This window comes from Schistocerca americana, chromosome 8 (assembly GCF_021461395.2).
Source record: "Schistocerca americana isolate TAMUIC-IGC-003095 chromosome 8, iqSchAmer2.1, whole genome shotgun sequence".
NCBI lineage: Eukaryota > Metazoa > Arthropoda > Insecta > Orthoptera > Acrididae > Schistocerca > Schistocerca americana.
Window position 1 is genome coordinate 61,992,497 of NC_060126.1, and position 25,637 is coordinate 62,018,133.

The window sequence follows — 25,637 nt, forward strand, 5'->3', positions numbered from 1 at the left end:
TCCAGATCATCCGCTCTCAAAGCTCCGCCATCTCACTCCCCACATCTACCACTGCTGGCGGCTCACCTCCAACTGCCCAACACTACAATGGCGAATATTCCAACAATGCCCACCAACCACAGACTGCACACAGCACAGCCAGTGATTTTCATACAGAGCGCTAGGTGACGCTACAGACATAGAAACCTAAACAGCCTACTTACGTAGACCCCATGCTCCCCACAAAAAAATTTACAAATTGTTTTGGGCAGTGGCCAATACAGATTTGAAAAAAAAAAATTCATACTTACAATAACAAAGGTATCAAATATTGGTAACGCCATGTAGCGCTCTATATGAATATCACTGACTGTGGTGGGTGCAGTCTGTGGCTGGTTTGCATTGTTGGAATTTGCTATTGTAGTATTGGTCAGTTGGCTGTTAACAGCGCTTAGCGTTGCGCAGTTGGAGGTGAGCCGCCAGCAATGATGGATGTGGGGAGAGAGATGGCGGAGTTTTGAGAGCGGATGATCTGGACGTGTGTCCATCAGAGAGAGTAAATTTGTAAGATTGGATGTCATGAACTGATATATATATATTATGACTTTTGAACACTATTAAGGTAAATACATTGTTTGTTCTCTATCAAAATCTTTCATTTGCTAACTATGCCTATCAGTAGTTAGTGCCTTCAGTAGTTAGAATCTTTTATTTAGCTGGCAGTATTAGCGCTAGCTGTATTGCAGTAGTTCGAGTAACGAAGATTTTTGTGAGGTAAGTGATTCATGAAAGGTATAGGTTATTGTTAGTCAGGGCCATTCTTTTCTAGGGATTTTTGAAAGTCAGATTGCGTTGCGCTAAAATATTGCGTGTCAGTTAAATGTTGATCAGAATAGGTAAAGAGCGAAATGTCTGAGTACGTTCAGTTCCACTCAGCTGTTTGAAAATCAAATAATGTAAGAGGTTTATCAGCACAGTCATTCATAAATTTTTCTAAGGGGACGTTTCACGGGACATCACGCGGAACCAGTGGCGACGAGCGAATGTGTGTACCGCACAGGCATTGGAATCCAGGATGCGGTGCGGTAACCACTGCACCATCCGGGACACAGCGTTATCCTGTCGTTGGACTAGCAATGAGGTCGCACAATGCATCCATTCTTTCGACATAACCCAAACAATATTAATGATTGTGAACTTCCAGCTGAAACGTGCAACGTATTTTAAGAGAAAAAGGGAGGAAGTATTTAACGTCTTGTCGACTTCGAGATCATTAGAGACTGAGCACAAGCTCGGATTGTGTCAAGGAGGGGGAAGGAAATCGGCCGTGCCCTTTCAAAGGATTCATCCCGGCATATGCCTCGATCGATTTAGACAAATCACTGAAAACTTAAATCTGGATGGTCGGAAGAGGGGTTGAGCCGTCGCTCTACGGAATGGAAGGTATCTGGTTCTGCACACAGGCGACTGATAGTTCACTGATGGTTTTATGCCAAGCAGTGAGCTCGTGCACCAGTTCCAAAGTTCTCAGCTCCACCACCAGCCCAATCAGCTACGACCAAAAAAGGCCGAATAGGGCAAAAGTTCTGTAGTCACATATTTTTACGCAGGGAGTTCGAACTGTCATTACCAACGGGGTGGCGATTAAAGATCTATTTTATACACTGAAGTGTCAAACAAACTGGTATAGGCATGCGTATTCAAATACAGAGTTACGTAAATAGACGGATACGGCACTGTGGTTGGCAACGCACATATAAGACAACAAGTGTCTGGCGCAGTTCTTAGATGGGTTACTGCTGCTAAAATGACAGGTTATCAAGATTTAAGTGAACGTGGTGTTATAGTCGGCACACGAGCGATGGGACACAGCAGCTCCGAGGTAGATATGAAGTATGGATTTTCCCGTACGGCCATTCCACGACTACTGTGAATAACAGGAATCCGGCAAAGCATCAAATCTGCGACATCGCTGCGGCCGAAAAAAGATTCTGCAAGAATGGGACCAACGACGACTGAAGAGAATCGTTCGACGTGACAGAAGTGAAACCCTTCGGCAAGTTGTTGCAGATTTTAGTGCTGGGCCATCAACAAGTGTCAACGTGAAAACCATTAATCGAAATATCATCGATATGGGCTCTCGGAGCAGAAGGTCCAGTTGTGTACCCTTTACGACTGCACGACACAAAGCTTTGTTCCTCGCCTGAGCCCGTCAACACCGACACTGGACTGTTGATGAGTGGAAACATGTTCCCTGGTCGGAAGAGTCTCGTTCCAAATTGTTTCGAACAGATGGACGTCTACGGGTACGGAGACACCCTCATGAACCCATGGGCCCCGCGTATAAGCAGAGGACTTTTCAAGCAGGTGGAGGTTCTATAATGGTGTGGGGCGTGTGCAGTTGGTGTGATGTGGGATCCCTGCTATGTCCTGATACGACTCGTAAGCGTCCTGTCTGATCACCAGCATCCATTCATGTACATTGTCCATTCCGACGGACTTTGGCAATTCCAGCAGGACGATGCCACACCCCAAAATTGCTATAGGGTGGCTCCAGGAACACACCTCTGAGTTTAAAGACTTCCGCTGGCCACCGAAGTAACCAGACATGAACTTTATTCAGCGTATCTGGAATGCCTTGCAACGTGCTGTGTAGAAATCTTCACCCCCTCATACTCTTACGGTTTTATGGACAGCCCTGCAGGATTCATGGTATCAGTTCCCTCCATCACTACTTCAGACGTTAGTCGAGTCCACGCCACGTCTTGTTGTGGCTCTCCTGCGTACTCGCGGGGACCCTCCACGATACTAGGCAGGCGTACCAGTTTCTTTGGCTCTGGCCCGAGGGAAGGTCTGTCGCCAGATCGTGGTCATGCACGTCCCTCCTTCATAGGTATGCAAACTGAAGAGCCAGTAGGTGATTCCCTACACTATCTACAGTACTATGTCATAAGAAGCAACAACAGGGTGTTTCACAAAGCTATACCAAACTTTGCAGTGCGCTCTACGATCCACTGATGACGCAGTGTGCACACATGCCTAGGGTTGTTTTGTTTTCCACAAAGTGGGTGGAATAAAGTATGAGTTACTAATAATACTGATGCAAGAAACGCATGTGGACATAATATCCGTAAAATAGAGTGTGCAAAATGAAGGAATAATTCGAAAAGTGCAAGCAGACCGCATAGCATGATGTGAACGAGAACCAGGAATAAAATACCACAAACAAAGTAAACAACTTTTGTGACGAACTGTTTTTCTATCTAGAAAACAAGTCAGTCTGTAAATAAGAGTATATTTCATTACGGACCACTGATGATGTTTTATTTTAAAAAAAGGGAAACTCGTTTGGTGACAAAAACTCCAATTTTCTTGTAGTTGCAAAGACAGAATTAGGAGAAGGAGGAAATTAGCATTTAACGTCCTGTCAACAACGAGGGCATTAGAGACGGAGCACAACCTCCGGTTGGGGAAGGATATCTGCCGTGCTCCTTCAAAGGAACAATCCCGGCATTGCCAGAATCGATTTTGAGAAATCACGGGAAACCTAAACCAAGATGGCCGTCCTCGAGACTGCTAGTCCAGTGTGCTACCACTGCACCACATCGCCTGATCAAAGACATAATAAAAACACTTCCAATAAATATAATTTGTTCACTTTTTTATACACACGTGGAATCCCTATTTTAGAAAAAAAGCTTAAATCTTTTAGCATTTCTGTTATTTAATGCCTCTAATTTATATTTAAAAGCAATTAAACTAATCGATTAGTATTGTACAAACAAAATATGCAACAAGAAGAACTGAAAAGCAGTTTATGGCGTATAACAAAGTTTGTGTTCTAGTCGATAAAAATGTTCACTGCTATAGTCGTTCTCTGTTTCACTATGATTGTTGTTAGTATTATTAATTACTTGCTTAATGTATATAATATGTAGCCTACATTAATAATGATTAAGCTACGCATCAACATTTCTAAAACGTAATTCATTGTGTTTGAGCTTTAGTGAAAGAAACATAGCTTAGTGAACGGTGGTAGGGTGTTAAGAAGTGTAGTTGTTTCATATACTACTACCTCCAAAAACTTTTTACTCGTCCTCTCGTTTTCTAAACGCTCGACGATTTTTTTATTAGTCTATTAGAAGTATGTCCGGTAATATTACATATTACACATGTATAAGAGCGCTGGACGTTTTTGGCTTTGTCTACGATACAGCTTGCATTACTTTCAGAACTTTCTTGTTTAAAGTGCTGTATTTCACATATTCTAAAAGTTCTGCTACCGAAAAGATGCAGATCTAGTAAGAACGACCTTAGAGTTTTGCTAAGAGGTGATAACGATGAAAAGGTCTTCACTGATGTGAGTACTATTGTAATTTTGTGTTGTACTATTCGTAACGTAAATTTTAGAAACTGATGTCCGTACTGACTGGACATAGGACTTCCCTCTTTGCCTTGTATCATGTTCGTGGATATTGAAATTTTAATTTATGTATATCTATAGGTAGAACGACAGGACTAGCATTTGGAAGAGGGGGAAAATGTGTGTTTTAATGGAGCGAATGTAGCAATTTTACACACCTCCATTTTTGTAAGTGGATTGTGTGGTGCGCGCGCTAGATACAGCCAACAGCTGCCGCTGGAGAGCACTGTGGTCACGAGGAGCACGTTCCGTGTGATGTTCAGACCAGCTCGTTTCTGAGCGTGCACTGACTGCGATGTAAACCACGCATGGCGTGCTTGACGATGACAAGTACGTCCCGTGTGAGGACGGCCTTAAATAGTCCTCTTAGGGGACGAGGAGGTGGTCGAGTTTAGTGACGTCATGGCGTGAAGTTTCACATACCACCACTCTGCGAAGCGTGAAAGAAAAATTGGCCTCGTAGACAGGAACTTAAGTTAGATGCAACATGGATTTTATGTCACGAGCAGAACTAAGGCGGCGCCATATTGCATTAATTCATATGAAGATAAACTCGGTATTTGGTGACTTTCATATTACAATATACGCGCAACAAATGTAAGCTGTTCCAAAACACCGGCACATTGCGGATCTGTATGTTTCTGTTACGATTTGTCATAATCAAATGACAGGAAACAATATATTGGCAGTTACAGCCTACTCGTTATCATAACTTGCGTACTATGAGGGTATGCCAGTTCAGTGCAATGGCGCAAAGATAGCTTATCAAAAGTCCGTCGCTTTTGGTACAAATTGTTATAGTTAAATATCAAATAGTGACACCCATGGTTACAGAGTTTAGACATTTGTATAAAATGTATAAGATATAACTAAGGCATTTCTGTTTTGCTAGGGACATAGTGTACTTGACAGACTCAAAAACAGTGAAATGGATTCTAACAGGTTCGTGTTTGTCATCTCGTAGAATCTGGTGTACTGCCGGTGGTCAGGGAACCCCTGATGAAGACGCCGAGTTACGACGTCGAAATACCCTGTTGGGAAGACGCGAACCACCGGCAGTACACCCGATTCTACGAGATGACAACAAATCGCCGGGAAAGTCTTAGAAAATATAGGTTCGTGTTTGCTTACCAGCAAATGTGTGGTGTAATAGATACATGCGCAGATATTTTTGTATAAGGAACGTTAGTGCGTACACACATCATTGTGTTGGTTGTTTTTTCTCTGTGTCGAACAAAATGGTTCAAATGGCTCTGACAAGGGAACCTCCCCATCGCACCCCCCTCAGATTTAGTTATAAGTTGGCACAGTGGCTAGGCCTTGAAAAACTGAACACAGATCAATCGAGAAAACAGGAAGAAGTTGTGTGGAACTATGAAAAAAATAAGCAAAATATACAAACTGAGTAGTCCACGGCAAGATAGGCAACATCATGGACCGTATGAGCTCAGGAGCGCCGTGGTCCCGTGGTTAGCGTGAGGAGCTGCGGAACGAGAGGTCCTTGGTTCAAATCTTCCCTCGAGTGAAAAGTTTGATTTTTTATTTTCAGACAATTGTTATCTGACAAACTCTTATCTTGTCATCACTTTTTTGGGAGTGATTATTACATCCACAAGAAAAGCTAAATCGGGCAAAATAGAAGATTCTTTTTACCCATTCGCCAAGTGTACAAGTTAGGTGGGTCGACAACATATTCCTGTCTTGTAACGCACATGCCGTCACCAGTGTCGTATAGAATATATCAGAGGTTTTGACCTATGACCTTGCGATCAAATGTTTTCGGTTCCCATTGGAGAGGCACGTCCTTTCGTCTACTAATCGCACTGTTTTGCGGTGCGGTCGCGAAACACACGCACTAAACTTATTACAGTGAAAAGAGACGTCAATGAACGAACGGACAGATCATAAATTTGCGAAAATAAAAAAAGTAAAATTTTCACTCGAGCGAAGACTTGAACCAAGGACCTCTCACTCCGCAGGTGCTCACGCTAATCACGGGACCACGGCGCTCTTGAGCTTATATCTTTCATGATGTCGCCTGTCTTCAGCATGGACTACTCAGTTTGTATATTTTGCTTATTTTTTTCATAGTTCCACACAACTTCTTCCTGTTTTTTCGATTGATGTGTGTTCAGTTTTTCAAGGCCTATCCACTGTGCCAACTTATAACTAAATCTGAGGGGGGTGCGATGGGGAGGTTCCGTTGTGAGCACTATGGGACTTATCATCTATGGTCATCAGTCCCCTAGAACTTAGAACTACTTAAACCTAACTAACCTAAGGACAACACACAACACTCAGTCATCACGAGGCAGAGAAAATCCCTGACCCCGCCGGGAATCGAACCCGGGAACCCGGGCGCGGGAAGCGAGAACGCTACCGCACGACCACGAGCTGCGGACTGTGTCGAACAGTCTTCCCACAAACACGTCACGAAGTTTATCACCTGATGTTTTTTGTGTGGTTGTAATTGCACAAGTGGATTACGCCTGTCACGCGTCCACGTATCTACACTGCAACATCTGGCCTGCTGTCCAGAAGAAAATGAACATGAATGGCTTGTTGTTGCCACATGTAGTTTGAGGCAATAACAAAAAAATGGTTCAAATGGCTCTGAGCACTATGGGACTCAACTGCTGAGGTCATTAGTCCCCTAGAACTTAGAACTAGTTAAACCTAACTAACCTAAGGACATCACACACATCCATGCCCGAGGCAGGATTCGAACTGCGACAGTAGCGGTCTCGCGGTTCCAGACTGCAGCGCCAGAACCGCGCGGCCACTTCGGCCGGCAGGCAATAACAAGCCTAAAAACACAGTATTTCTAATACATATAATTGTTAGTCTGCACATGACGTAAATAGTAATGTAATGTTCAGCTAACCGTCCTTAGTCACCCACGCATTTACACTTACTTGGTTACACCGTGTACAATGGCCGAACATTAATAGAACGGACAAACTGCAGGAGTGCATTCTGACTGGAAATGAAGGAAAAAATGTCTATGAACACGGTGTGCGTGCAACGACAGCAAATCGTCCCAGAACACAGTATAGAGGTGCATCGCATCCACATCACAGCAGGTGTTCAAAGTGGCCTCTATAGCATGCAGTGGATGCTTTCACACATCGCAACATGGATTACTGCACTGTTTCGCACGTTCCGGCCTCTCTACGAATAGCGTCATAGGCTTCGTGAAGACGCTGTTGAAGGGTCCGGACATGAAGTGCTGGTTCAGCACACACAACGCTTTTCAGATGGCCCAGAGGCAAAAATCCATGTCCGATGATATAGCAGGCCATGGTACAGTGCCTCTAAGTCCTGTCCAAACTCCGAGGAAGATCTTGCTCAGGTGTCGGCGAATTGCAATGCGGAAGTGGGATGCTGCTCCGTCATGCAGAAAACTCATAACCTGTCGTACTTCCAAAGGCACATTTTGAGCCTGCCCAGGGAGCATATTCCTCCGACAAGGCGTTGTGTAATAACCGGTACAATTATGTGGTCACCGAGAATTCCTGCGCACAAGTTGATGCTCAACTAATGCTGATGAGGTGCCTTAACCATTCCCCGAGGATTGTCTGTAACCCGCAGTTGACGATTACACAGATTGATGACGCCAACTCTGGTAAAGCTTTCTTCGTCGGTAGAGAGGATTGGTAACAGAAATCCCACATTTGTGATTCTCTGGTGCAATACCATAGACAAAATCCTTCCTGTACATGTAAATCCGCTGCTAATGACCTTTGGAGGTGATAGGGATGTTATTCAATCTGTATATTGAGCAAGCAGTGAAGGAAACAAAAGAAAAATTTGGAGTAGGTATTAAAATCCATGCAGAAGAAATAAAAACTTTGAGGTTCGCCGATGACATTGTAGTTCTGTCAGAGACAGCAAAGGACTTGGAAGAGCAGTTGAACGGAATGGACAGTGTCTTGAAAGGAGGATATAAGATGAACATCAACAAAAGCAAAACGAGGATAATGGAATGTAGTCGAATCAAGTCGGGTGATGCTGGGGGAATTAGATTAGGAAATGAGACACTTAAAGTAGTAAAGGAGTTTTGCTACTTGGGGAGCAAAATAACTGATGACGGTCGAAGTAGAGAGGATATAAAATGTAGACTGGCAATGGCAAGGAAAGCGTTTCTGAAGAAGAGAAATTTGTTAACATCGAGTATAGATTTAAGTGTCAGGAAGTCATTTCTGAAAGTATTTGTATGGAGTGTAGCCATGTATGGAAATGAAACATGGACGATAAATAGTTTGGACAAGAAGAGAATAGAAGCTTTTGAAATGTGGTGCTACAGAAGAGTGCTGAAGATTAGGTGGGTGGATCACATAACTAATGAGGAGGTATTAAATAGGATTGGGGAGAAGTTTGTGGCGCAACTTGACTAGAAGAAGGGATCGGTTGGTAGGACATGTTCTGAGGCATCAAGGGATCACCAATTTAGTATTGGAGGGCAGCGTGGAGGGTAAAAATCGTAGAGGGAGACCAAGAGATGAATACACTAAGCACATTCAGAACGATGTAAGTTGCGGTAGGTACTCGGAGATGAAGAAGCTTGCACAGGATAGAGTAGCATGGAGAGCTGCATCAAACCGGTCTCAGGACTGAAGACCACAACAACAACAGGGATAGTAACGGTTGTCATGCAGGACACACATTATCGTACTTTGGCTTACACCATGCTAGCGGACCACTTTACTGGAGCTTGTACGATGATTCGTCTCAGTATCCTGTAGAATCCGGTCCTCCAACTATGCCGTACGCACATCTCCTTCGCCATACACAAACGGCAACTGGGCTTGTTCCTGACATGAGTACTGGACCATTCTGCTGCTCACGGTACGCTGCGTCAACCGCTTAGCCTGCAAAACGAAAGGACACGTGGGACGTAGAGGGATTTTCTTTCATCTGCCCGATCTACTGTGGCAACCCCGCAGTTTGTCGGTTTTAGTAATGTTCACCTTGTCTATTATTTTCACCTTATGTTTTGCGACAGATTTTAGGACTTTGTGAATGATTTAATAGAAGTACGATCGGAAATAGTCGGTGTTGTCATGAGGAAAAGCTCTCTCTATCGAGGAGATAGTTTGTTCGATTCTGTGAATATCCACGGAAACACAGGCCAACCAATTACGAGACTGTAGTGTACGTCACTCACTCATTCCGACGATCGCTAACACAGTCGACGCGGCTGTTTTAAGCCCGTCCGTTTTCTTAAACAAACTGTGCGGTTCGAGCGCTAGATGCGTTGGCAACCACCGCTGGGGAGCGCTGTAGCGGCAAATCACGGCATGGAACACGTTCCGTGGGATGTAGCAGATCGTTCGGGAGGCTGCAGTCGCCACAACAGCGTAGACGAGAAACGCGTCCCTGTGAAGACGGTTTACCACGTGTACAAGTATGAAACCGGAATTTGGTTGCAGTTATTACACGTCTTTTGTTTGAAAGTGATGAACAATATTTTTTTCAAAATGATCTCCATCTGTTTATACTTGTCTCCCACCTCTCTGGTAGGTCATGAATGCCACGCCAAGAAAGCGAAGCAGTCGCGAGTCATTTTCGTACTGTTTCATACGAATTGAAGCGTTGTTCAGCGAGAGCGTGTCCCAATGATGCAAACAGATGACAATCGGACGAAGCCAAGTCTTGAGAATAAGCCGCGTGCCCTGGTATCTCCCAACTGAACGCCTCGATCGTTTTTTCCTGACACGTTTTGCCGTGTGTGATGGGGCGTTATCATTGACTAATATGACTCTGTGCTGCCTTTCTCCATATTCTGGTCGTTTTTCACGTAATGCTCGATTTAAATCGATAATTTGCTGTTGGCAGTGATCGGTGTTAATGGTTTCATCTGGTTTTAGCAGCTCATAATAGATGACACCGTTCTGATCCCACCAAACACAGAGCATTGTCTTCTTTCCAAAGCGATTTGGTCGTGCAGTGGGTGTCGATGGTTGGCTGAATTCACTCGTGATTTACAACGCTTAGGATTCTCAAAATATATCCATTTTTCCTCACCTGTCAATATATTTGATGGAGAAGCGACTTTGTTTTGTATCTGGAGAACAGCACTTCACAAGTGGTCTTTCGATTTGCAAAAATTGGAAATTTGTGGTAAGGTCTTATGGAACCAAATTGCTGAGGTCATCGGTCCCTAAGCTTACACACTATTTAATCTAACTTACGCTAAGGAAAATACACACACTCATGCCCGAGGGAGGACTCGAACCTCCGACGGAGGGAGTCACACGTTTCGATTTGCTAGGTGTCTTTCTTTCGGTTCGTGCAGAATCCATTTTCCCTGTTCTGCACCTTTACCATAGCTTTCGACCGAAGAGAAACGTCTTTCTGCGTCACATTCTATTCTTCCGCGAGTTCCTGACGAGTTTATCATCTTCATCCAATGCTTGCAATTTCTTGTCTGGGAACTTTTTCGGTGGTTTCCTGTGTTCGTCGTTTCTCACGTCGGAATCACCACTTATGAATTTTTCGAACGACTCGAAACACTGTGTTTTCCCAAGAGCATTTTGCTGAAAGCTTCCATAAGCATTCGATGCGATTCTGCAGCAGTGTTCTTCAAATGACAACAGAAAACCAATGGTGTCCACAAATTGTAGTTCGTAGGCACAAAGCTCCGATGTATGGAACTTTGGTTACTGTGCGTTGACATCCGTCGTCAGCCATTACAGGAAGCGGACGGCGCTGCAGACGCGGTCTCAGGGGCCCTACACCGCCTGTAGAGAAATTCCAGTTTGGTACTCGTGCAGCTGGTACCTGCGCCGCCTGCCGGGGTACTCACCGAGTCGTCGGAGGAGGAGGGCGTGCCGCGCACGCTGAGGAAGGCCTCGCTGGAGGTGCGCCGGCCGCTGGTGCGCTCCCAGTCGTCGCTCGAGGTGGCCGTCGCCGTCGTCTGGCGCGCCGACGCGAAGCTCAGGTCGTCGCCCGACGAGGTGGCCGGCCGGGTGGCCGCCGAGGCGGCGGAGGCGCTGGGCGTCGAGGCGGAGGGCGGGGGCGGCGGGGGCGGCGCGGGCCCGTCGGCGAGCAGCCAGCTGGCGCGCGAGCTGATGCTCGACACCTCGGACAGCGACTCGGGGGTGGCCAGCGGCGCCAGCCCGAACCACTCGTCGTGCAGGCCGTCCTGCGCCGGGATCGTCACCTGCCGAGAGCCAAGCCAGCCTCACTCCCCCCTCACTGTTGACACGGACGGACCAGCCTCCAACAGCGATATTAACAATTCTCAAGCTTCATCTCACATTCAAACTGTGTGCCGGATGGAGACTCGAATTCAATACCTTTGCCTTTCGCGGGCAAGTGCTCTACCGTCTGAGGTACCCTAGAGCGACTCTCGACCCTTGCCGGCCCGGGATGGCTGAGCGGTTCTAGGCGCTACAGTCTGGAACCGAGCGACCGCTACGGTCGCAGATTCGAATCCTGCCTCGGGCATGGGTGTGTGTGATGTCCTTAGGTTAGTTAGGTTTAAGTAGTTGTAAGTTCTAGGGGACTGATGACCTCAGAAGTTAAGTCCCATAGTGCTCAGAGCCATTTGAGCCATTTGAGTCTCGACCCTTACTCACACCCTTACTTCCTCCAGTACCTTGTCTCCTATCTTCCAGACTTCACTCATGGAAGAAAGGATATTGCAGAGTCGTGACCCAGCCACAGCCTGGGGAGACGAGGTACTGGTGGTTCAAATGGTTGAAATGGTTCTGAGCACTAAGGGACTGAACATCTGATGTCATCAGTCCCCTAGAACTTAGACCTACTTAAACCTAACTAACCTAAGGACATCAGACACATCCATGCCCGAGGCAGGATTTGAACCTGTGACCGTAGCAGTCACGCGGTTCCGGACTGAAACACCTAGAACCGCTCGGGCACCACGACCGGCGGTACTGGTTTCAAGTAACGGTGTGAGGACGGGTCGTGAGTTGCGCTTAGGTAGCTCAGTTGGTAGAGCACTTGCCTGCAATAATCAAAAGTCCCGAGTTCGAGTCTCGGTCCGGCACACAGTATTAATCTGACAAGAAGTTTCATATCAGTGCACACTACACTGCAGAGTGAAAATTTCATTCTGGAAATACACTCCTGGAAATGGAAAAAAGAACACATTGACACCGGTGTGTCAGACCCACCATACGTGCTCCGGACACTGCGAGAGGGCTGTACAAGCAATGATCACACGCACGGCACAGCGGACACACCAGGAACCGCGGTGTTGGCCGTCGAATGGCGCTAGCTGCGCAGCATTTGTGCACCGCCGCCGTCAGTGTCAGCCAGTTTGCCGTGGCATACGGAGCTCCATCGCAGTCTTTAACACTGGTAGCATGCCGCGACAGCGTGGACGTGAACCGTATGTGCAGTTGACGGACTTTGAGCGAGGGCGTATAGTGGGCATGCGGGAGGCCGGGTGGACGTACCGCCGAATTGCTCAACACGTGGGGCGTGAGGTCTCCACAGTACATCGATGTTGTCGCCAGTGGTCGGCGGAAGGTGCACGTGCCCGTCGACCTGGGACCGGACCGCAGCGACGCACGGATGCACGCCAAGACCGTAGGATCCTACGCACCGCCACTTCCCAGCAAATTAGGTACACTGTTGCTCCTGGGGTATCGGCGAGGACCATTCGCAACCGTCTCCATGAAGCTGGGCTACGGTCCCGCACACCGTTAGGCCGTCCTCCGCTCACGCCCCAACATCGTGCAGCCCGCCTCCAGTGGTGTCGCGACAGGCGTGAATGGAGGGACGAATGGAGACGTGTCGTCTTCAGCGATGAGAGTCGCTTCTGCCTTGGTGCCAATGACGGTCGTATGCGTGTTTGGCGCCGTGCAGGTGAGCGCCACAATCAGGACTGCATACGACCGAGGCACACAGGGCCAACACCCGGCATCATGGTGTGGGGAGCGATCTCCTACACTGGCCGTACACCACTGGTGATCGTCGAGGGGACACTGAATAGTGCACGGTACATTCAAACCGTCATCGAACCCATCGTTCTACCATTCCTAGACCGGCAAGGGAACTTGCTGTTGCAACAGGACAATGCACGTCCGCATGTATCCCGTGCCACCCAACGTGCTCTAGAAGGTGTAAGTCAACTACCCTGGCCAGCAAGATCTCCGGATCTGTCCCCCATTGAGCATGTTTGGGACTGGATGAAGCGTCGTCTCACGCGGTCTGCACGTACAGCACGAACGCTGGTCCAACTGAGGCGCCAGGTGGAAATGGCATGGCAAGCCGTTCCACAGGACTACACCCAGCATCTCTACGATCGTCTCCATGGGAGAATAGCAGCCTGCATTGCTGCGAAAGGTGGATATACACTGTACTAGTGCCGACACTGTGCATGCTCTGTTGCCTGTGTCTATGTGCCTGTGGTTCTGTCAGTGTGATCATGTGATGTATCTGACCCCAGGAACGTGTCAATAAAGTTTCCCCTTCCTGCGACAATGAATTCACGGTGTTCTTATTTCAATTTCCAGGAGTGTATCTCCCAGGCTGTGGCTAAGCCGTCTCCGCAATATCCTTTATTCCAGGAGTGCTAGTCCTGCAGGTTTTGCAGGAGAGCTTCTGTAAAGTTTGGGAGATAGTAACCCGCTTCCTTAGCTGAGTGGTTTGGATGTGCTGACTGACGCAGCACCCGCTACTTAAGGCGCTCATAAAAAAAGTAAAATAAAAATAAAAAACTCATTATGTTTAATTTTCATGGCTCTCCCGTGGTTTCCTTCGCTTTATACTTCCTCAACTCATCATAACTCTATGTTAGTCGTACTGGGAGTAAGGTTACACGGGGGGCCAACACCTGAAGTGCCTTTATCTCTTTCTTCTCTCTTAATCCCTTTTTTACTATCCAGGGGAAGATGACAAACAAAAAAATAGCTCTCTGAGTAGACTGTTCAGACCATAATACCGACATCCACCATGGAGAAAAAGAAAACTGGTCAAGGCCTTTGACTGCCATGCCGCAGGCGCGGGTTCAATTCCCAGTTGGGTTGAAGATTTTTTCCGTTTGGGGACTGTGTGTTGTGTTGCCTACGTCATCACCGACATGCGAGTTGCCCAATGTGGCATCACCTGATAAGATTTACGACTGGGCGGCCGAACTTCCCGACGCGGGGACACCTCGCCGTCAGTGCCATTTGGATGGTAGGAGACGATGCGCAGGTGGAAGTAAAGCTGTGAGGACGGGTTGTGAGTCGTGCTTGGGCAGCTCAATCATACCTGGCACGGTGGTAACTCAGTGTGTTTGGTCAAACGGTTAGTTGTCCTCTGTAATAAAGAAGCTGAGTGAACTGAATAAATGAATGATGAATTGAACGAGTGCCATGGGACACGAGAGGCAACGGCCTTGCCGCAGTGGATACACCGGTTCCCGTGAGATCACCGAAGTTAAGCGCTGTCGGGCGTGGCCGGCACTTCGATGGGTGACCATCCAGGCCGCCATGCGCTGTTGCCGTTTTTCGGGGTGCTCTCAGCCTCGTGATGCCAACTGAGGAGCTACTCGACCGAATAGTCGCGGCTCCGGTCAAAGAAAACCATCTTAAAGACCGGGAGAGCGGTGTGCTGAGCACACGCCCCTCCTATCCGCATCCTCACCTCAGGATGACAAGGCGGTCGGATGGTCCCGATGGGCCACTTGTGGCCTGCCGACGGAGTGCTTGTGCTTTATGGGACACGAGACGTCCGCCCCGAATCAATGCAACGAACAAAAAGTCGGTAGAGCAATTGCTTGCGAAAGGTAGGGGTCCCGAGTTGGAGTCTCAATCCGGCACACATTTTAATCTGCTAGGAAATACATTCCACTGCAGAGTCGAAATTTCTTTCTGGGGTTTTCAACGGCTATTAAAATTTTTTTTAAAGATCAAGTGAAGACTGTTACAAGCTAATACCGGCTAATATCGGAGATGGACAAAAATATGGAAGCATCGAAAACAGAATACATTACCGTGCCTAATACGGTGTACGAAAACTGTTGGTATTCGAAACATCTGCCACTCAGCTAGGAATGGATAAATACAGGTTTTTATACTTTTCATAGGAATGTCATACCATTCTTCCTGAAACACAGTGCCAAGTTCAGGCACCGATACTGGAAATGGATGATGATCAGGCACCCTTGTCTCCAACATAGACCAAAAACGCTCAATAATATTGAGATCTGGTGGCGGTAATGGCCAGGGGAGATACGACAGTTCATTCACGTGCCCACCGAGCGAGGTAGCGCAGTGTTTAGCACACTGCACTTGCATTCGGGACGACGACAGTTCAAACCCGCTTCCGGCCATCCTGATTTAAATTTTCTTTGATTTCCCTAAATCGCTTCAGGCAAATGCCGGGATGGTTCCTTTGAAAGGGCATAGGCGACATCCTTCCCCATCCTTCCTTAATCCATTGGGACCGATGACCTCGCTGTTTGGTCTCCTCCCTGAATCAAACAACTAACCAATCTTGTGCCCACAAAACTAGTCTTGGGACAGGGGTTCTTGTGGTCTTCGAACACAATATCCCCTTTTGGCAAAAAACACTACAGTGGGATGGACCTGGTGAGCCAAAATGGCCACATAATCAAATGGTTCAAATGGCTCTGAGCACTATGGGACTTAACTTCTGAGGTCCTCAGTCCCCTAGAACTTAGAACTACTTAAACCTAACTAACCTAAGGACATCACAAACATCCATGCCCGAGGCAGGATTCGAACCTGCGACCGTAACCGTCGCGCAGTTCCAGACTGTAGCCCCTAGAACCGCTCGGCCACCCCGGCCGGCGCCACATAATCATTGACAGCAATGCTACTTTGCCGAGTAACCATAGGGACCACAGAATAAGGTATGGTTGTCCAAATCACCACCGATCCTCTTCCATCTATCACCCTTGGGGCCTACACTCGGCGAGATGTTCGAAAGTATCTGAAGCAAGATTCATCCGACCAAATGACCTCCATCGCTCCACAATCCGGGTTTCGTCACCACGTTTCCCTTTTACGGGCATTTGCATTACCGATGAATGGTTTTGGAATTCCAGTTCGCTCTGCAGTTGCCAACTTGTGGACCTCCTTTGTGTTGGTTTGCTGCTGACAGAGTTCGCAAGTGCGACATTCAGTTCTGCGCTGACTCTTGCTGTTATCATTCTCTTATTTGCCGTGACATTGCCCTTTAATGACCTTCAGTCACGCTCACTCGAGGCACTCTCTCGTCGTTGTGACTTAGCGGATGATGTATTCCTGCTTTCGCTGTATCGGGTACAAATCTTCGTCACGATTTCCCTTGAAACACCTTACTCTTCGGCGATCTCGGTTGCGGAAGCACCCAACACACAAGCACCAACAATCTGGCTACGTTAGAATTCACTTAGTTCCGAGGTAATCCACTCACAACTACACAGAACACTCTTCTGACCACGAGTGACACATACAACGTATTGGCGACACTGCACACGAGCCGTGCAGGCTTGACTGGCATCTGCGTTTATGATCAAGCATGCATTTCTCGCGTGTTTCCATATTTCTGCCCAACCACTATGCATCACTCCCACGCCTTCTGATTGTTACAGTTGCGGACCCATCGACGTCTTCTAACGCTAACTGGTGTATTATTATTGCCAAGAAGCATTTACCGTCTTCAAGTAATGAAGATGACTGTATAAGAGTTTTATTTGTTAGTCGCAAATACGGTGAAGCACGAACCAAACGAAATTCTGTACTCCTAAAGGCTTAGCACCAGCACAGAGCAGAGCCTGACCGGATGTTTCCTGCACAGAAGAAAGCGACGACAGCGGGACAGGAGGTAAAACTTTAATTTATTTCCACCCAACTCCGATAGCCCTAGAGTCCAACAACTACGGGGAAAATGAGACCGGGAAGCGCCTTGAGAATGGTGTAGCTCTACGTTTAGTAGACGCTGACCTCAGGTTACGTTTCCCGAGCCTGCGACTTACCGCAGAGGATAGATTAAAGAAAGGCAACGCTGCGTTTATAGTGTTTGTACACGCAGAGTAAGCTTTTGACAATGTGGTCTAGACTACATTCTCTGAAAGTCGGAAGGCACTAGAGATATAATAAAGCGAGGGAAAGCTTTTCTACAGTTTGTAGCGAAACCACATTACAGAGATAAGAGTCGAAGAACACAAAAGCAAAGCAGTACTTGAAAAGGGAGAGATCTGGGGACGTAGACTGCTCCCCACGTTATTCAAACTGCTCATTGAGTCAGTTATGAAGGACACCAAGGAGGGACTTGGAGAAAGAATTAAAGTTAAGAGAGAAGAAAAAAAAGTTTTGAACTTTGCCGATGACGGTGCAGCTCTGTCAGAAACAGCAAAGGGCCTGCAAAAACGGTAGATCGGAGTGGAAAATCTCCTGTAACGAGGTTGTAGGTCGAGTTAAATGTGGCGACGCTGGAATTAGACACTAGAAGCTGTACATGAGCAGAATAACTGATGGAACCTTAAGCAAAGATGTTCAAAATCCATACTGGCAATAGCAGGAAAAGCATTTCCGAAAAAAAAAAAGAAATTCGATGACATCGAATTTAAAGTTAAGTGTTAGAGTCTCTTTTTTTGAGGTTATTTGCGTGGAGTACAGCCTTCTAGGTAAATGAAACATGGAGAATAAACATTTCAGACAAGAAGCTTTTGAAATGCGATGTTACGGAAGAATACTGAAGTTAAAGTTCGTCGATTGAATATGTAGTGAGGAGGTGCACCTACTGATTCATACTGACCAGGAAAGAAATTTGTGGCACAACTTGGCTAAAAGAATGAATCGGTTGATAGGACATAAAACTACGCATAAAGACGATTTGACCACAGTAAAGGCTCAAATCAATGAGGAGTTTCAGTACATATACTGGTCTCAAGTTAGCGTAGTCTCGGATGCAGAGCTGCATCAAACCAATCTTTGTACCGAAGATCACAACGTCATCGTAGCTCAACATCTCGGTAGAGCGCACACCGGAACTCCTTCCGCTGTCTGGTATTTCATCGGTTACGAACACGGGCTGTGTGCTCACGCCGATACAGCAGTGCAATCACACACTACTCTCCACGTTCTGCTGTTTATGTCATACCAAAAATACACAAAATATGTGGTAGCACAACAGTTTTAAGTACCACCTGGAAAAAGTAAAGAGCACAACCGAAATTGCAATTCTTCAGGCTTTCCCGGCGACGCGTTGTCATGTTGAACAATCGGATTACTGCCGGTTATTCGCGTCTTTCTTGCACGATACTTCTACTGCGTGACTCATAGTCTTCGTCAAGTGCTGTCTGATACTGATTCTAGCGCGGAGCGAGTCCGGCATTTCTACATCTTTACTAGGTATTCGATCGACGCTCCTTATCTTCAGCATTCTTCCGTAACACCGTATTTCAACAGCTTATATTTCCTTCTTGGCTGAACTGATTGTTGTTGATGTTCCCCTTGCATAAAAGGCTACACTTCGGGTAACTGACCTCAAAAAATCCCCGCTCTAACACTTAAATTTAAATTCGATGTCAACGAATTTCTCTTTTTTTCAGAAATGCGTATTAGGCATGACAAAATCGAGATTACAGCACGTAGGGTATTTCCAATAGCAGCAAACCGAAGTCTTCATGGAAGGAACCTGAAGCAACTCAACTGTTTCCAGTACGTGGGTAGCAGAATAACAGAGAATGGTAGATCATGCCAAGGGATTAAATGCTGAATTTCACAAGCTAAAAAAAAAAATCATTCATCAACTAAAGGAAGCTACTAGTATCAAACTGAACGCTAGGAAGCAGTATCTAAAAACTTTTTGTTTGAACCGTTACCGCATACTGCTCGGAGCCAGAAGAGAAAAAAATTGCAGGTTTTTGAGGCATGGTGTTGGAGAAGAGTCCAAAGATTCAGGGACAGAGAGAATGACCAATGAAGAAATCTTCAACATAGGAGACATATGATCGTTTTGGGGGAGAAACAAAGGGACCGATAAGTTACTTAGTTCGTTAGTTACTTTCGTGTTCCATGGATCTTTTTGCATAATAAGTCTTAATGCTGTGGAACGAGTCATCGCAAACTAATTTGTAAATATGGCTTCAAGTTGAACATTTATAAGAATTTTGTTTTAAATATAGATGTGAGTTAGTAATTCCTACCCACCAGCTTTTCCAGATTACAGTAATAGAAATTCTTCTACGTAGTAGAAGGAGTCATCTATAAGGAACTTTTTCAGTTTTTTAACAAATTTCACTTTGCTGTCTCTCAGACATTTTCTATCCTCAGGTAAGTGATCAAAAATTTTAGTTGCAGCATTGCACACTTCTATTTGTGGTAAAGATAGCCGTAAAGTGGAGTAATTAATCTTATTTTCCTTCTGGTATTGTAATTATGTACATCATTGTTCCTGTTGAACTGCAATCGATTATTTGCAACGGACTGCATGGGGGAATAAATATACTGTGATCAGTAGTCTCAATGCATAACTCCTTAAATAGATGTCTACAACATGACTGTTGGTGAGCACTACATATTATTCTTACAGCCCCTTTTTGAGCAATGAAGACTATATTAAATATGAGTTACCCCAGAACATCATTCCATATGACATTACAGGCACTGAAACCTGATTACAGGCGGAAATTTTTGCGAAGGATCTAACGGTTTTCAGAAAGGATCGGCTAAGTATAGTTGGCGGTGGCGTGTTTGTTGCTGTTAGAAGTAGTTTATCTTGTAGCGGAATTGAAGTAGATGGTTCCTGTGAGTTAGTATGAGTAGAAACCATTCTTGGAAACAGGAATAAAATAACAATTGGATCCTTTTACCGACCTTCCAACTCGGATGATACATTTGCTGAAAGGTTCAAAGAAAACTTGAGCCTAATTTCAAACACGTAACCGACTCATATAATTATAGTTGATGTGGACTTTAATTTACCCTCGATATATTCATGAATGCACATGTTTGAATTCGGAGGTACTTATAAAATATCATCCGAAGTTGTGCTAAACGCATTCTCTGAAAATTATTTCGAGCAATTAGTTCATGAGCCCACTCGAACACTAAACGGTTGTGTAAACACACCTGACCTCTGAGCAACAAATAATCCTGAGCCAATAACGAGCATCAAAACGACTACAGGGATTAGTGAATACCATAACTCCCACATCCACCAAAAATAGACGAAAATATATCGATTCAAGAAAGCAGATAAAAATTAACTTCACGCCTTCCTGAAAGATAATCTCCACTGCTTCAAAATTAACAATGTAAGTGCAGACCAGATGTGGCTTGAATTCAAGGAAATAGTATCGGCAGCAATTGAGAGATTTATACCAAACACAAAATGGCTCAGAACACTGTTGCAGAAACAACGGAAGAAAACATGCCTAATTTAAACAGACGCAAAATCCCCAGGATTGGCAGTCTTTCACAAAAGCTCGAAATTTAGTGCGGTCTTCAGTGGGAGAGGCTTATAACAGTTTCCACAACGAAACTTTGTCTCAAAACCTGACAGAAAACCTAAAGAGATTCTGGTCGTACATAAAGTATGCTAGCGACAGGACACAATCAATGGCTTCTCTGCGGGATAGCAATGGAAATACTATCGATGACAGTGCTGTTAAAGCAGAGTCACTAAGTGTAGCCTTCCGAAATTCCTTCACCAAAGAAGACGAGGTAAATATTCCAGAATTCGAATGAAAAACAGCTGGCAACATGAGTAACTAAGAAGTAGATACCCTCGGAGTAGTGAAGCAACTTAAATAGCTTAATAAAATCAAGCTTCCGATCCAGACTGTACACCAGTTGGGTTCCTTTCATAGTATGCTGAAGCAATAGCACCATACTTAAAAAAAACATATACAACCTCTGACTAGTTCTACATTCTTTTAGTCAGATATGACATTATCCGTTGGTTGACTATATCCATAAATCTTCAATTAATATAGGAGAATACTCTGATTCACACAGATGCCTCAGACGTCCCAGAAAATACCAACTTGCGCTATTTTATTATTTAATGCTTGTAAAATTTTGCGAGTGAACTTGTAAATTGCTAGTAGAGTAACTCTTCTGAAAGCCAAATTGTGATTTCCTGACGCTGTTATTGTTGTTCAGGTGAGATACTATTCTAGAATATTCAGCTTCTCAAAAATTATGGGAAATCATAGATGTTGAACAACAGCATATTTCAGTCTCTCCCTAAAATGCTTTGAATTAATGACACATTACAAAATTTCAGCTAAGACTAGACTCATTATACACTACTCGCCATTAAAATTGCTACAACAAGAAGAAATGCAGATGATAAACGGGCATTCATTGGACAAATATACTAGAACTCACATGTGATTACATTTTCACACAATTTGGGTGCATAGATCCTGAGAAATCAGTACCCAGAACAACCACCTCTGGCCGCAATAACGGCCTTGATACGCTTGGGGAGTGAGTCAAACAACGCTTTGATAGCATGTACAGGTACAGCTGCCCATGCAGCTTCAACACCATACCACAGTTCATCAAGAGTAGTGACTGGCGTATTGTGACGAGCCAGCTGCTCGGCCACCATTGACCAGACGTTTTCAGTTGGTGAGAGATCTGGAGTATGTGCTGGCCAGTGCAGCAGTCGAACATTTTCTGTATCCAGAAAGGCCCATACAGGACCCGCAACATGCGGTCGTGTATTATCGTGCTGAAATGTAGGGTTCCCCAGGGATCGAATGAAGGGTAGAGCCACGGGTCGTAACACATCTGAAATGTAACGTCCACTGTTCAAAGTGCCGTCAATGCGAACAAGAGGTGACCGAGACGTGTAACCAATGGCACCCCATACCATCACGCCGAGTGATACGCCAGTATGACGATGACGAATACACGCTTCCAATGTGAGTTCACCGCGATATCGCCAAGCACGGATGCGACCATCATGATGCTATAAACAGACCCTGGATTCATCCAAAAAATGACGTTTTGCTATTCGTGGACCCAGGTTCGTCGTTGAGTACACCAACGCAGGCGCTCCTGTCTGTGATGCAGCGCCAAGGGGAACAGCAGTCATGGCCTCGGAGCTGATAGTCCATGCTACTGCGAACGTCGTCGAACTGTTCGTGCAGATGGTTGTTGTCTTGCAAACGTCCCCATCTGTTGACTCAGGAATCGAGACGTGGCTGCACGATCCGTTACAGTCATGCGGATAAGATGCCTGTCATCTCGACTGCTAATGATATGAGGCCGTTGGAATCCAGCACGGCGTTCCGTATTACCCTCCTGAACCCATCAGATTCCATATTCTGCTAACAGTCATTGGATCTCGACCAATGCGAGCAGCAATGTCGCGATACGATAAACCGCAATCGCGATAGGCTACAATCCGACCTTTATCAAAGTCGGAAACGTGATGGTACGCATTTCTCCTCCTTACACGAGGCATCACAACAATGTTTCACCAGGTAACGCCGGTCAACTGCTGTTTGTGTATGGAAAATCGGTTGGAAACTGTCACCACGTCAGCACATTGTAGGTGTCGGCACCGGCGCCATCCTTGTGTGAATGCTCTGCAAAGCTAATCATTTGCATATCACGGCATCTTCTTCCCGTCGGTTAAATTTCGCGTCTGTAGCACGTCATCTTCGTGGTGTAGCAATTTTAATGGCCAGTAGTAGAACTCTATTGGGAACACCACCAAAAACAGATTAGCTTTCATTTTTGAGAGACACAGGTCATACAGTAATATGATTGAATTTTATGAGAGTTACTTTTTCAACATACTGTTGTGATTATTCTGTCGAACTGTTTGTCCCTATACTTTTTAGCATATTTAAGAAACGATTATTACAGATATTTTTTAGCTGTGACTCATCATTTACAGCCCTTCCACTCAGTTTAACACTGATGTTATCGAGATGTGTGGCTGGTTGTCCTGACACTCGTTTCAGAAGCAACTACATTCTATATAGCCTTAAGTCTGTTGTCAGGGTCACTGGTTTCTGATATTACGTGGATTTGCCTAGAGTTAATAAATTTCTTCGTTGAACACGTACACAGGCATTGTCCTTTCATTGTGAAATTAATAGTTGGGGGAAAATGTAGGACGAGAGTAGAGGAAAACCAAGACATCTGTAGAACAGGCGGATGAAACAAGATCTGGGATTAACGTACTCGTAACTGAAGTGATACCGAACGAGGTGGCGCTGTGATTAGCACACTGGACTCGCATTCGGGAGGACGACGGTTCAAACCCGCGTCAGGCCATCCTGATTGAGGTTTTCCGTGATTTCTCTAAATCACTTCTGGCAAATGCTGGGATGGTGCCTTTGCAAGGGTACGGCCGTCTTCCTTCCCCAAGCTTCCCTAATTCGATGGGATCGATGACCTCTCTGTTTGGTACCCTCCCCCAAATCAGGCAAGCAAGCAACTAAAGTGAGCCGGCCGGAGTGGCCGTGCGGTTCTAGGCGCTACAGTCTGGAACCGCGCGACCGCTACGGTCGCAGGTTCGAATCCTGCCTCGGGCATGGATGTGTGTTATGTCCTTAGGTTAGTTAGGTGTAATTAGTTCTAAGTTCTAGGCGACTGATGACCTCAGAAGTTAAGTCGCATTGTGCTCAGAGCCATTTGAATCATTTTGAACTAAAGTGATCTGCAGACGATAAGGGAAAATGAAGAACGAGAATTGTTGGTGACCCATATAGGGATTAGGAATGAAATATTATAAAGAGGAAGAAGGATTTTCGGTTTGTCTACACGTACATGACTGCAGTCCTGGTGCACACTGAAATCATTGCGCCACAGCAGCGTAGCGCGCCGCTACACGAGCCAAAACAAATGGCGTACCTGACGGAAAAAGTTGACTGTCGTGCTGCAGTCCGTTTTCTGCATTTGAAGAGCAACAACGCGACAACTGTCCACACTGACATGGTGGACGTCTATTGTAAAATTAACCGTTCTATGAAACGGTGGTTAGGTGGTGGGGAGAAGTCCGAAGAAAGTGACAGACAGTGTCATTGTGAGGAACAGGGAACCGCGAGAGAAATGTCGATCTGTGTGTTCGAAGATGGACGTATCACAGACCAGGCAGTTGTGCAAAAGCTGAAAACCACTAGCATATCTGTTTCCACCACTTTCACGTCGTTTAAAAGTGGAAAAGGACGCCGCAGTTCACTTTACACAGAACACATATGCACATGCAGATTTTCCGAAGCAATAATTGAAACTTTATGACTGCACCTCATGTAAAGGAAAATAGGGTATGAGGCCGGCCGAAGTGCCCGAGCGGTTCTAGGCGCTTCAGTCTGGAACCGCGCGACCGCTACGGTCGTAAGTTAGAATCCTGCCTCGGGCATGGCTGTGTGTGAGGTCATTAGGTTAGTTAGGTTGAAGTGGTTCTAAGTTCTAAGGGACTGATAACCTGAGATGTTAAGTCCCATAGTGCTCAGAGCCATTTGAACCAAATAGGGTATGATACAATACAAACACCCTAAACCGAGTTTGTAAAACACTGAAAGCTGGAAAGTAAGAGCGCAGTTTACGTTTCGCGGGATGATGTTACTATAGCGGCATAGTAAGTCGTGTAGGCGCGACATAAGAAATTCCCCAACAGCCTGCCGCGCTATTGCCAGCTGTGGTGTCACCGCCAGACACCACACTTGCTAGGTGGTAGCCTTTAAATCGGCCGCGGTCCGCTAGTATACGTCGGACCCGCGTGTCGCTACTGTCAGTGATTGCAGACCGAGCGCCGCCACACGGCAGGTCTAGAGAGACGTACTAGCACTCGCCCCAGTTGTACAGCCGACTTTGCTAGGAAAGGTTCACTGACAAATACGCTCTCATTTGCCGAGACGATAGTTAGCATAGCCTTCAGCTACGTCATTTGCTACGACCTAGCAAGGCGCCTTTACCAGTTATATTGAGATTATATTAATGTGTAAACAAGAGCGATGTTCTCCAATTGTGGATTAAAGTTAAGTATTCCAAGAACTACGTTCTTTTCTTTATAGGATAATTACTTTACCTTGTTCCAGACCTCACGCCAGCCTGCGTGAGCTTAAAAGCGTGCATTTCGGCCTCCTCTAGCAACACGGTGTTGGCTCTTCTGCCAACACTTCACCAGCTTTCAGCTGGACAGCGCTAATAGCTGCAGGCTGAAACAGTAGTCGCGTATCAGCTGTGACAACAGTGTGGCCCTGGCATAGAGACGTTTACAAAATCGCATTACGTGAGCGGTTGGGGTAGGCGTGCGCAAATGCCACGCCCAGCCCGCTGCAGCTGTCAGGGGCCTT

The 25,637-nt window shown here is 45.9% G+C and overlaps 1 protein-coding gene and 1 pseudogene across 1 annotated transcript in view; one reads left to right on the forward strand and one right to left on the reverse strand.

The window, feature by feature from the left end:
- Window positions 1–25,637, reverse strand: part of LOC124545529 (diacylglycerol lipase-alpha) — a 454,063-nt gene that overhangs the window by 48,046 nt on the left and 380,380 nt on the right. Inside the window, exons 18-19 of the mRNA XM_047124477.1 lie at window positions 11,428–11,567; window positions 11,186–11,382 (exon numbers count right to left, since the gene is read on the reverse strand). Coding sequence (XP_046980433.1) covers window positions 11,186–11,382; window positions 11,428–11,567 — 337 coding nt within the window. The remainder of the gene's footprint in view (window positions 1–11,185; window positions 11,383–11,427; window positions 11,568–25,637) is intronic.
- LOC124546124 lies at window positions 14,747–14,864 on the forward strand (annotated as a pseudogene).